Here is a 12239-nt window from a genome sequence, read left to right on the forward strand (position 1 = left end):
TCATCAGTACACTTTTACAGCTTGGTAAAACTGAGGTGATATGAATATGCATCTTTCTTATTATTATCTACATTTTGATTTTATTTTTTTTTTTTTTTATTCATCATCTCCCAAATATTCAGTAAATGCTTTGTTGGTGTAGGCACATGACTTTTAAATGTGAATGCCTATCTTGGTGCTTGGATTTTTCTAAACTATATTTTCATATATAATAAAAAATGTGGATGTGTTATGTAAATACTTTATCTTTGTATTTACTTGTCTTAAGATGGGGACCTTTGGACTACTTTTTTTTTCTTGTCGTGAATGTAGTATTAAGTTTACCATAATTCACTTGAATATATGGCCCCGTACAAAGGGTCTCCTTGAGAGGCTGTAGACCTAATCAGTGTCAAGAAAACTGAAAAAAATGGGAACTTTCCGGGCTGTTTCTTTTCTACTTCTTCCTTTACCTTTTAGTGTAATCAGTGTCAGTTCAGAGAAAAATAATATTTAACGGCACAGTGATTAAACCCAACCTCGGAAAACTTTAATTTCGTTGTTCATTTGTAAAACACCTCTATAAGACGTATACTATTCACACAGCAAACAAATACATTAACACAAAGGCATAGATTCAGAAGATCCCCTGCACAGGTGGCGGACGCACACATTTACTGGGTGGAGAGACGCAAATCAACCTTCCGACCAACAGCAAATATGTCAACGTCTCAATCATGGAAGAGACGAGCAAAACTCACATAACAGGCCTGCTGAAAACTAACTCAAATGTTCACATTCTGTCCTTGTGCACGAACGCATGTTAATGTAGGGTCATATAGAAGGCTTGGCTTGTATACGTTCGGCAAATTCATTTTAATGCGAATGCGAGGCCATTATCTGCAAAACGCCAGAGAATGTATTTAGTTGCCTCTGGCGGTTTGCCCCCCAGCCTCCCTCCACACACACACACACACACACACACACACACACACACACACACACACACACACACAAACACAAACACGTAGTCACACAGGGAAAGCGTGTGCATGTGTGAGCGGCTGATTTTATGACTCTAACAACAACAGAGGAGCGAAACGCAAGGAGAGACCGAATCAATTTAACGCACGAAGAATTCTAGTGTGATTGCGTAATCTCATCAGGTACTGGGGGGAGATTAAAAAGAGACATTGAATGACAATTAGGGAGAACAGGAATGGGAGATTGAAGAAGGGAAATAAGTAATGCGAAGGATAGTGGGAGGGTCGCCTCAGCTCCCAGACCTCTTCCTCTTCCTCCTCTTCTTCCTTTCTCCAACGAAAGGAAAAGGGACCAACTATTGCCAGGCACGGAGGCTTGCCATTGGTCAGTCTGAGGTCAGCTGGTCTCTGCCTCCCCTCATACTCTTCCTCACCCCATCCCATTTTCTCCACTACCGTAGACACACAGAGACTCTCTCTCTCTCTTGCTACTGATCCTCTACCCCCCACCCGCGCCCAATACTGGCACTCAGGCAAACGAGACCCCCCCCCCCCGCCTCAAAAAAAAAGAAAAACTTCACCCTCCTCACCCCTCCTCCCAATCTGCGATAAACTAAGTGATAGCAGCAGCCCGTCAGACTGTCGGCTATAAAACACAACAAATCATAAAGTGTAGGCAGCGGAAAGCAGAGGAAGGAGGACGGGAAGAAGAACCGTAAGCTTATGTCTACTCCTCCTTCTACTTCTTGTTCATCGGGTAAACGTTGGTGTGTTTGTTTCGTGCCCTCCTGTCCTCCCCTCTCCTCTTCTCCCCTTCTCTTCTCCTCCTTCCTCTCCTTTCAGCCGTTTTCCAATGAGTTCATATTTCGTAAACTCCTCATTCCCGGTATTACCGGGAACGGGTGGAGGCGGGCAGGCGGCAACAGCCGAGCCGTTCCTGGGTCAGATCTCCCTTTATTCGTCGGGATATGCTGACCACCCGCTCAGACACTATCCTGGGGCCGCAGCTGTTACTGCTGCAGCGGCGGTGGCATACAGCACAAGTGGAGGTACTGTGCACCAGGAGAAATCCTATCCGATGCCCACTTACTATCAGCAGGCAGCAAACGGACCATACAGTGGGCATCGAGTGGCCGCAGCTTCGGCCGGGGTAGGGGGCGCCACCGGAGCTGGTGCCTGCGACTACGCCACGGCGGCAGCCGCAGCGGCAGCTACGAACTTCTATAGGGACAAGGAACACCCGTGCACTCTGGATGAGCACCACCTTACTCTAAGCCAGGATGGCATGCATCGGAAACTAGAGTGCTCGGGGCTTGGTGGAAAGGGGCTGTTTGGTGAAACCATGGATGACAAGCAAACGCCTTCAGCCCCAATTTATCCGTGGATGCAGAGGATGAACTCGTGCAATGGTGAGTGTGCTTCTTCCCCCTCTCCCTCTGTCTTGCATATTTTATGACCCCCAACACAAAATCTGACGTCTTATTTCCTCTGTCATCTTCTCTGGTGGTTTTTTCTTTCCTCCTCTCTCAGAAGTCTTTTTATTATCCCGTCTGTTGACTTTTCAGTCAGTCATGGTATTCTATTGTCTGTCATAAACCATGTTTGTTTGGGTTGGAGCTTCTGCAACTATGTGTGACTTGCTTAAGAAAGCTGCTACCAAACAGAAGGAAAGTTTTGGAATGTCTATCAGTTATCAAAGAGAGGAAAGCCAAACCATGCAATCTCTCTATCTTCTGTGCCTGAACGTTTTCTTTTTTTTTTTTCAAACAACAGAGAGATTCGATAGTCTGCCTCGAGACAAGACCATCGACAGAAAAACTCTTTCCCCTAATCATGTTTAAAAAGACTTTTATAAACGGGTTCCAATTAGAATAAACGGCCAATCATAGTTTGTCATATTTTCATAATGACTTCTTCTGTGGTATCTTAAATGCAGCCCGTAATGACAACACACAGAACACAGGTCGGTGCACTGTTTGTTCAAAACAATCCTGATCATGCCTATGTGATATGCAACGCCACTTTTAGACAAAACCAAGATAAGGAAAGCACGCTGCGCTGCCTCAGTCCAAGAAAGAGAACGGTGTGGGGAGGATGAAGTGAATAATGGTGGATAGAGCAGAGCTATTGTTGTAAGCAGGACCCTTGGAACCAGAAATATATGGTGCTAAAGGACAACGTCTCAGAGAAATATAGCACAAGGAGGAAACGCAGTGCGCGACATAAATGTCAGTTAGAGATGTTGGAGAAAACAACAAACAAACACTATCGCGCGTTACAGTCCGATTTGGTTTCTTCTTGTTGTCTAAATATTTGGATTTAGACTAAAATTCTGAAATCTGGAGAGACTTGCCATTACCCTAATATAATAATACTACTAATTATTATTACTATAATTATAATATCTATTTCTGTTCTGGGCTATCTAGGTGCAGGACTGCTTAGTGTCAGAACATAACTTTATTAACCTACAGTTTTTTTGCATTGGGGACAGGAAACGGACCTGTGAGATCACAATGAAACAAAAAAGAAAACGATATTAAACATGATAAGTCATAATGGCAGCATGGTTTACTCTTTCTCTCTAGAAATGTTTGGTGTGTTGTCATGAGTTATTTTGGTTTAAATGTAACGTTTTATCTCCTTTCTTTGCCTCTCAGGGACCTTCGGCAGTCCCGGGAGACGCGGGCGGCAGACATATACGCGATATCAAACGCTTGAATTAGAGAAAGAGTTTCACTTCAACCGGTATCTCACGCGGCGGCGGCGCATCGAGATCGCTCACGCACTCTGCCTCACTGAGCGGCAGATCAAGATTTGGTTCCAGAACCGGCGGATGAAGTGGAAGAAGGAAAACAAGCTAATTAACTCTTCCTCTACCTCATCTTCTTCCACTGTGGACGGTACAGATGAAGAGGAGAAACGGACTGAGTAAACGTGAAGAAATGACTGCTGTAAGGAGAAGAGGACAGAAGAAAGAAATGCTGGTTAATCTCTTCCCTCCCCATCTAAAGGTTTGACTGGTGTGGACATTAAGGAAAGTGTATTCTACGTGTTTCTTTATTTACTTTCTGAATGAGCAGACATGAAACATGTAGCAAAGAAGCTCTCTAATATCAAGCCAGCGTTTCTCTCACCGGTATCCAGGAAAAGGCGCTGCCGTTTTACGTTTCCAAAATCCAAAAATACTCGTCCAGTATTTACGTTTCGGACAGTTAGGTGTGTAGGTATTTTAGTTCCCTCCTCTCCTTGCGGTCAGAGTACTATTTATTGTTAAGCCACATATTTTTCTTTCCTTACTTTAACCAGTCATTTAAATGTTTTTCAAAGCTAACTATATGTGGCCTTAATTCGTATGTTAAACCCAAATAACTGAGTCAACACTTAAACAAATAGAAGAGACAGAACATTCTCAACAGGCCTTGCCAAAGAGTGAAACAGTGATATCCGAGGTGAAACAACAGCGTAAATGTAGTTTCCTGCAGCAGGCCCACTCAAACCCGACTTCTGGCGGGGGAAAAGTGTGTGATCCCAAATGTTTTGCAGATACGTTCGGACGTAAGCCCCAAGACGTTCATTGTACACAAGACATGCATACATTCACGAAAACAGTAGCTATGTCTGAAATAGTCTAATTTTACATGTTTAGGATGTATGTTCAGGACTGGAACGTACACACTGCACTTAACTATAGTTTGTAGAAACCTTAAGGCCTTTTCCTGGATAGTGGGCTGCTCTCCTTCTATATCGTCTGGTAATTGGAAATATATGTTAGAGATACCAGAGTCAGAATATTAATTTAAGGAAATGAAACAGTTTTTTTAAAATGTTTTTTGTTTTGAACATAATTTCTTGCATCATTCCAAGAAAACCGTCTAACTTCATATTCGTGATATAGTTTATTTTTCTATTGTGTTCTTTTTTTTGGTCAAATGTACTTCCAATCTGTGAAGCACTTGTTTTTAAGTTGTGTCACTTGACTTTGGTCTGTTTCTCTTCAGCTTGGTTTATTACTATTGTTGTTAAAGTGCGCACTCTGCGCATTCGCATTCTGCGCACAGAGAACAATATGGAAAGAGACGATGTGTGCCTATGTTAAAAGGGTTCATACTTTCAACAAAAGGAAATCACCTTTTACGTGAAAAAGTCAACGCAGGTGGTCTTACTTGTAAATCAGCTTTTCAGCCGTTTCACCTTTCTAGTAGGTTTTGGTGGTGGGGGAGGGGGTGTTAACCTACTGATGTGAATATCCAAACTACCTAAAGAAGTTCAGGAAAGTGTATATATTGTGAGGTTTTAAAGCTATTGTTTATTAGTGTTTTGTCAAGTACATATACTACCTATGAAAAATGTCCAATAAAATGTAAAGAAATGTCTGCTTAAAGATTTTTTTTTGTGATTTATCGTCAAGATTTATTAAAAAATTAAAGAACAATGCCTGTGTAGTTCAGTACTGTGAAATTTGAGGCATGATAATTTCATGATTTAGTGGCGTACTTAAAATCGCGCCCAGAGACCCATAAACCTTTTAGCCTCTTACATGTAAGTGTGAAACATGCAACACACATTTGAGGCGCGAGAAGCCAGTCCGAGGCAGCGGCCAGTTGAGATCGAGGGCGGTCCGGAGGGGATGTGGCAAGCAGGGAGAGACGCTGCTGATGGTCGGCTGAACAAATTGATGACTTGATCAAGGGAGAGAAAGTTGACCTGTCGTCGAGCTGGGCAGCCAGACACGTCAGATACACACACACACACACACACTTCACCCAGACAAAGTGGACAATGTCCTTGTGACCCTTCGAACTCTGCTTGTCCGCTGAGTGACCAGCGCACAGCAGAGGCTGCTTGGAAGGACATACTTGCACACAGAAAATAATATATCTGCATTGTGTTATCTCATAAAAATCTTCAGTATTGTTGACGCATGCACGTGTGACCATATTCAAATGGTCAATATCGTCTTTGTGAAGTCGTTCTTATCAACATTAACATTTGAAGAGACTATGAAGAAATTATTAATGGTGAGAAATGATTATTTTAATGTTTCAAATTCTCAGCGTGGAAGCAAATGTATAATAGACAACATAAATGGTAACCTAGTTTTATAGTTTGTGTGACTCAGTCAAAAGTTTAGCAGGTAAAAGAGGAAAAAAGAAAAGAAAAGTAAAGAAACAAAACGAAAAGGAACAAACAACCCGTCACCTTTTCATTTTTGTTCTTTTCTTTTCAAAATGTAACATGTCCTCAGTCAGAAGTTGAAATTGACCGGATTCTGTTATATTTGAGGTCTTGACTGGATTACGTCGGTGTGGACACATCAGGTTTGTTCATAAAAGCTGTTCAGGACTCACTGGAAAAAGAAACAAACTTCAATTTAGAGGCATCACGCCTAAAAAAGAAGCCATTTCAACTGTTTATGTGAAAGAGTAAGTTTAGATTAGTCATAGTTTCATCAAACAGAACCACTTTGTGTGCTGTAAGAATTTGCATGACAGGTCGGAGATTTCATTCATTTTGTTGCAGATGCGAAACAGTCATCTTTGGCGGTCTGATCAAAATGAACGTTTCATATAAAGGTGACTGTGCTCTGCCAGGGTACATATTCTGTTTGAAATGGCTGAAGATATTTCTCTGTGACCTAAAGACACAGCCAAGTACAAGAACTGAACACATAGTGTTATGTTCGGAAGACTTTTGAATGTTTTGTTTTATATATATGAGCTCACTAAATGTTAATCTTACACTACAGAAATCAAATACGCGATATTTGAGCCACAACCTCATCTTTTATTTAACAAATCTCGCAAACTGAGTAACATCTCACACGTGCAAGGCCTCAAATGAGGATTTAGGTTCTCTTGATTCGGTTCTGTTCTGTGAGATGTGTCAACTCAGTCTCCCTAAAAACTCCAAAATGAATACTTTTGTCCACACGTCCAATATGTTGTAGTCTTCAATTTATCAGAGGATAATATTTTTAAGCAGTAGTGGTGACAACCCCACATATTGTGATATTATTCTCACACATGAGTATTAAACTTCGGAGCCCATGTATATTTTTCCAACCAAGACCACGTACGCCTTTAAAACCATGCAAACAACAATATACGTTAATTATAACCCTAAACAGGTACTTTCAACTTCTAACTATCAGCGGAAAGAGTGAAGTAAAATGTATGTATGTAATGGCGGAGGAGTGGACTAAAAGGTTGTGAAAAACAGGATTTGAAACAGCAATTGTTTTCATACTGGTTCAGCTCACAATCCCTCTGGTATGGCAGTTTCGCCGTACTTGAGCGTGGCAACGCGGACGTTCACGTGTACAAAAATCAGTAGAAACCTTACGAGAGCAGTAACGCAGCAGATAGCAATATGTTGATATTTAACCATTTTCAGTCTTCATTTGAAATTGCGTGTTTTTTAGGATATCTCTTTTAAAATCTGTAAGGAGATCGGATTGGATGTGTGGTTCTAACTGAAGCAGCACGTGAGAGAGACACACAGCTAACTATTTATATGCTGCAGCTAAAAAGACAAAAAAGAACAAATCCATAACCTCTGAAGGTCTTTTATAAAAATTAAGAAGCTAAAGCGCAAAAGTCGCTGACATTTTTAATTCAATGCAATATTATCGAAATATTCGCAACAAAGGTCACTGGACAGTGAACATATAATGTTATACCATATTTAAAGAATAAAACGTCATACAGAGCCGGAAATGATGGCAAGGGAGATAACAAAGCAGAGAGACAATATGGGACAATTGTTTGAATCTGTATTAATACTTCATAAAGCGGTTTGACGTTGTTGGGCCACCCGGGTCAGTGCCTCCTCCACCGGGCTGCCAGAACATTCCTGACACACTCGTGTCTTTGTGCTTTTAAGTCCCGCAGCCTGTGTTCCTGTAAATAGTTGGCTGGTTTAATGTGAACTAATGGACGAAACATTGAATACATGTTTGGTGTTTTAGTCTCTTGTTGGTCTCTCATGCTTATGCTTATTTTCAGTCTGTAAATTTTCCCGTTTTCGTGGTAAGACCCATGTTTCTGCTGCGTTACTCAAGCTGACACTAGACTCTTCATAACTTCCCAATGTAATTGTCAATCTGTTCTCTTTTCTTGCCAATGTGTTGGAGTTACGCACGTGAGTGCACACTGAGGCAAACACAGACATACGGAGGCACCCTGACTGTAATGTATCCCAACCAGGGAGTCAACAAATCATAAATCAGAAGGTTTCTGTTCTCTGTGGATGTCACAGATCAGGATTAAAACTCCTGTTCTGTGGCTGAAGGGGAGGCAGCGACAAAAAGAGAGAAATGTTTGAACAAAGGTAGAAGACAGAAAAAAGTAGATTTTTTTTTCCCCTTCGACTCCGGGTTTTATTGGTTCTATGACCTGCTTTCATCATTGTAACAGTAACAGTATGTTATCACAACTGCTGAACTATCACGTCTTTTTGATCATTTAATATTATTATTGTTATTATAATAATATTAATTATTATTATTTATCATAATAATACTCAATAATGATAATTGTTGTTTCTGTTGTTATTATCGTGGATGATGGCAACCAAATACCTACTTTATCCAGCTCCTAATTCCCAGCATCAGCAAAGGTCAGTTAACATGGCTCACATGATGTCTGTGTGCGTGTGTGAGTGTGAGTGGCGGGTAGGGGGGCTTAACTGCTCTCTAAGACAGTTTTTTAAATGTCTAATTTCTCCTTTTCTCTCTTTTACTTAATGTGTGTAATAAATTATGTATCCAGCAGGTGGCGCTGTGAGCTCATCCCTGGCACCTTTGCAAACACAATAAAGAATGTGTGTGTGTGTGTGTGTGTGAGAGAGAGAGAGAGAGAGAGAGAGAGAGAGAGAGAGTTTTGCCCGCCCAACCCTTTATCTTTAGAAACCTCAGAGCATGAATTACCTTTCCAAAGTCATCGGCGAGAATTTACGACTGGTCAACAAAGGCACGTGACCGCACTCCTCTCTTCTCCGTGTCTTTCACTCTCCTCCCTCCCCCCACACACACATACAAGCACATTCACCCATATGTAGCACGCACACGAGCACAGTCACCCATATCCAGCACGCGCACAAACTCACCACCCCACCCCCATATTTGGACGGCGCATACAAAGCTAAAAACGAAGTACAGTGCAACGCCATAATTCACTAATACATCATAAATCGTTGAAAGTACCAGCGTTATAACGACCAAGAGAAATCTAGCAAATCAAGCGTCCCTCACTCCTCAGCTGTTAGCCTGCATCTCTCTAGAACAACTAAATGAGCTCTTACTTTGTAAACTCGTTCTCGGGGCGCTACCCAAATGGCCCCGACTATCAACTGCTAAATTATGGAGCCAGCAGCGACGCAATGAACAACGGGACGTACAGGGACTCTACCTCTGCCACCGTGCACCATGCGACGGGCTCTTATGGCTACAGCTACAATGGTATGGATCTGACCGTGACCAACCGAGGAGGGGGGGCGAACAGTGCTACAAACACCGGAGGACACTTCGGAGGAGGCTCGGTTGCAGGGGACACTTTTGGCTGCCTGACCGCTGAAAGGGGCTTCAGACAGTCGTCCAATTGCTACCTCGCTTCCACGGCGAAATCACTCCTGTCACCCGGTGGTGAGAACAGCAAGCTGGGCTCTCAAAGGTCGTCTCCCCACGCGGAGCAACCAAGAAGCACTAATCTCAGCTCTCCAAACCTGTCCTCCTCTTCGGGGGGTGCCAGCGGCACGGCGCAGTGCCTCACAGAGCAGGACGACACCTTACCACAGACCGAGGAGGTACAGCAAAACCGGAACGCTACTCTTGGGAGTAACTCACTTCCTACGACCGGGCACTCACAGCCAGTTCAGAAGCAGGAGAGTGGCCCGGGTGGATCAGCCGATGGCAGCATGGGCAGCATGTGCAGCGAGGCTCAAACACCACAGATTTTCCCCTGGATGAGAAAGCTGCACAATAGCCATGGTACATGCTGCTCTTGAGTTTACAGCTTATCGGTACTACATGTTTCAGAAAAGTTCATATTGCTGGATATAGATTATAGACAGTAGGCAGGAAAAGCTGCGACAATTATGTGTTTGCAGGCTATATGAATAGTGTATACACACTGAATATTTAACAGACTTTCGGTGCTTTAATATGATTTTAGTTGACCAATTTCTTAAGAATAGCTGACAAGACACACATATAACGACAGTTCCTCGTTGAAAACGGTTTTTGCAACCCATACACAGCTGCTCAGTTTGATATTTCCACATTAATGAAAATGAACCAGCAAGACGGCCGTTGTCACATCAACGTATAGACTTCCCTATTCATTTCCACCAACTTGAAAATCTAAATGTAATCACGCATTACAAACTAAACAAGTTCAGCATGAAGGGATCTTGTCTGAGCTCTTGTCCACCCCCCCCCCCCCCCCCCCCCACCAAAAAAGCCAGGGTTAGACGTTTGCCCTGTTGTCTTTTTTCTCCTTTCTTATTTTTTTAAGTTCTACAAAACTGTCATAAATCTGTCGAGAGAGAGGCAAGCCAGGCAGCAAAATGCAAAAGACTGAGGAGCGTAGACAGAGTCGAGTGAGAAAAGAAAAGAGAAAAAAAATAAAGAGAAGCCGGGAAGGCTTTGGAGGCTGCTGGTCCTTTGAAAAGTGAAACTTTATTACGTGTGGGAACTTTATTTGGGAGGTGAGACAGAGGACAAGGCAATAAAACCCTGAAGGGACCCAGAGGGAGTGAAAAGAAGGGATATGGAGGGTGATAGTGAAAGTTAAAAGAGAAAAGAGTTGTGTGAAAAATAGCAGCACTCTTTTAGTATTGATTGTAAGGTAGCCGTAGTCTGGAATCAAGTGTGTGAGAACATAAAGAAGGCTTTACTGGGTGCTTCGTTACAAGCAACGATTCTTATAAAGGGTGTAAAAATGATTTGATTTGTTTTAGAGGTATAAAGGCAGAGGGAACTGTGTACAACGATGCAACACCTGTAGCTCCCGTAGAACCCAACGCAACAAAGCAGTCGAGAATAGCCTTTTCTGAAGTGGGCCCAGAATGCTTCGACGGTAACGTGTGGATGCTGTCAGAGTGTACAGTGGCTCTGTTACAATGCTATATTTTACGAGACTATTCATTACATATTGCTCACCCCGTGTTTGCATGCTTGTATTAATGCTACACGGCTTATGTCACATATTGACGCTTCCACTCTTAACAACCCTCAGATATGACCGGCCCCGACGGGAAAAGAGCTCGGACGGCATACACACGCTACCAGACTCTCGAGTTGGAGAAAGAGTTTCACTTCAACCGATACCTAACGCGGCGACGGCGGATCGAGATCGCACACGCGCTCTGTCTCACTGAGCGGCAGATCAAGATTTGGTTCCAGAACCGAAGAATGAAGTGGAAGAAAGACAACAAACTGAAAAACATGAGCCTAACTACAGTCGGAAGTGCCTTCCTACCGTAGCAATGAAACCATTTTGAAAAACAGAACTCATCAATCTCCTTACTATGTACCCTGTACGTTTCCTAGGTAGGAAATAAGACAAACTGTTGAAGAAAACTTGAAGAAAATCATAGAAAACACACATAGAAGCGAGCGTATGGAAGAGAGGACAATGGAGATAGAGAAAGACGTAATCTACACATACCAAATCTAGATTTAAGAGCGCTTAATTTAATCATATTACCAGCTGTAATGTAAAGTACAGCAGCACAGCACTTTTTTATTTGTTTGGCATATTGGTCTTCGGTGTTTCAGGGCAACATAAATATGTCTGCGGTACGTACTGTTGTGAAAAAAAGAAAAAGAAATGATTATTAGAAAAAACAGGCCGACAATGCACGCTCAGATAACAACCAAAAAGAGATGGAATTTTTCAAATGTTCTAAGGAAAGGAGTCAAAGATGAACATGAAAAAAACTGGACTTTTACCTTACGTCTTACTTTAAAACCTTTCTACAAAGCATTTTCTGATATGTAAACATTGTTTTATGTGCCACGTGCAATGATTTGCGATCGACAAAGAGCTTTCTACGGAAGTTAACATTTGAGTCTGTTTTGTAAGTTATTTACATCCATTAACGTTGTAAGTATATCACAATTGTTTGAAATGTCCTCTTTCCCGAGTTTCACTAGAGTAAAAGTGTATGTGTGTGCGTGCATGTGTGCATGTATGTGTGTCTGTCAAAAACAAGCCAGCCTTCATATCTTTTTCTATTCGTATACATACATACACATATATATTAGAAAGAGAG

The 12239-nt window shown here is 42.2% G+C and overlaps 2 protein-coding genes across 2 annotated transcripts; both read left to right on the plus strand.

Annotated features, from left to right (window-relative positions):
• Positions 1-614: 614 nt before the first annotated feature.
• Positions 615-5334, plus strand: hoxb6a (homeobox B6a). The gene is made up of 2 exons (XM_072369437.1): positions 615-2371; positions 3623-5334. The coding sequence occupies exons 1-2, from the start codon at positions 1816-1818 to the stop codon at positions 3895-3897; spliced, it is 831 nt and encodes a 276-aa protein (XP_072225538.1). The 5' UTR covers positions 615-1815; the 3' UTR covers positions 3898-5334.
• A 3698-nt stretch (positions 5335-9032) lies between these two features.
• hoxb5a (homeobox B5a) lies at positions 9033-12085 on the plus strand. Its single transcript, XM_072369441.1, has 2 exons — positions 9033-9951; positions 11201-12085. The coding sequence occupies exons 1-2, from the start codon at positions 9255-9257 to the stop codon at positions 11446-11448; spliced, it is 945 nt and encodes a 314-aa protein (XP_072225542.1). The 5' UTR covers positions 9033-9254; the 3' UTR covers positions 11449-12085.
• Positions 12086-12239: the final 154 nt, after the last annotated feature.

Source organism: Leuresthes tenuis, unplaced genomic scaffold (assembly GCF_036924035.1).
Source record: "Leuresthes tenuis unplaced genomic scaffold, fLeuTen1.0.hap1 SCAF_17, whole genome shotgun sequence".
Classification (NCBI taxonomy): domain Eukaryota; kingdom Metazoa; phylum Chordata; class Actinopteri; order Atheriniformes; family Atherinopsidae; genus Leuresthes; species Leuresthes tenuis.

What these genes read in the sequence shown, in the direction of transcription:
- hoxb6a (XM_072369437.1), top strand. Translation starts at nt 1,816, where the DNA reads ATGAGTTCATATTTCGTAAACTCCTCATTCCCGGTATTACCGGGAACG. An exon ending in GAGGATGAACTCGTGCAATG is followed by an intron (nt 2,372 to 3,622) that starts GTGAGTGTGCTT and finishes TTTGCCTCTCAG; the next exon opens with GGACCTTCGGCAGTCCCGGG.
- hoxb5a (XM_072369441.1), top strand. Translation starts at nt 9,255, where the DNA reads ATGAGCTCTTACTTTGTAAACTCGTTCTCGGGGCGCTACCCAAATGGC. An exon ending in AAAGCTGCACAATAGCCATG is followed by an intron (nt 9,952 to 11,200) that starts GTACATGCTGCT and finishes AACAACCCTCAG; the next exon opens with ATATGACCGGCCCCGACGGG.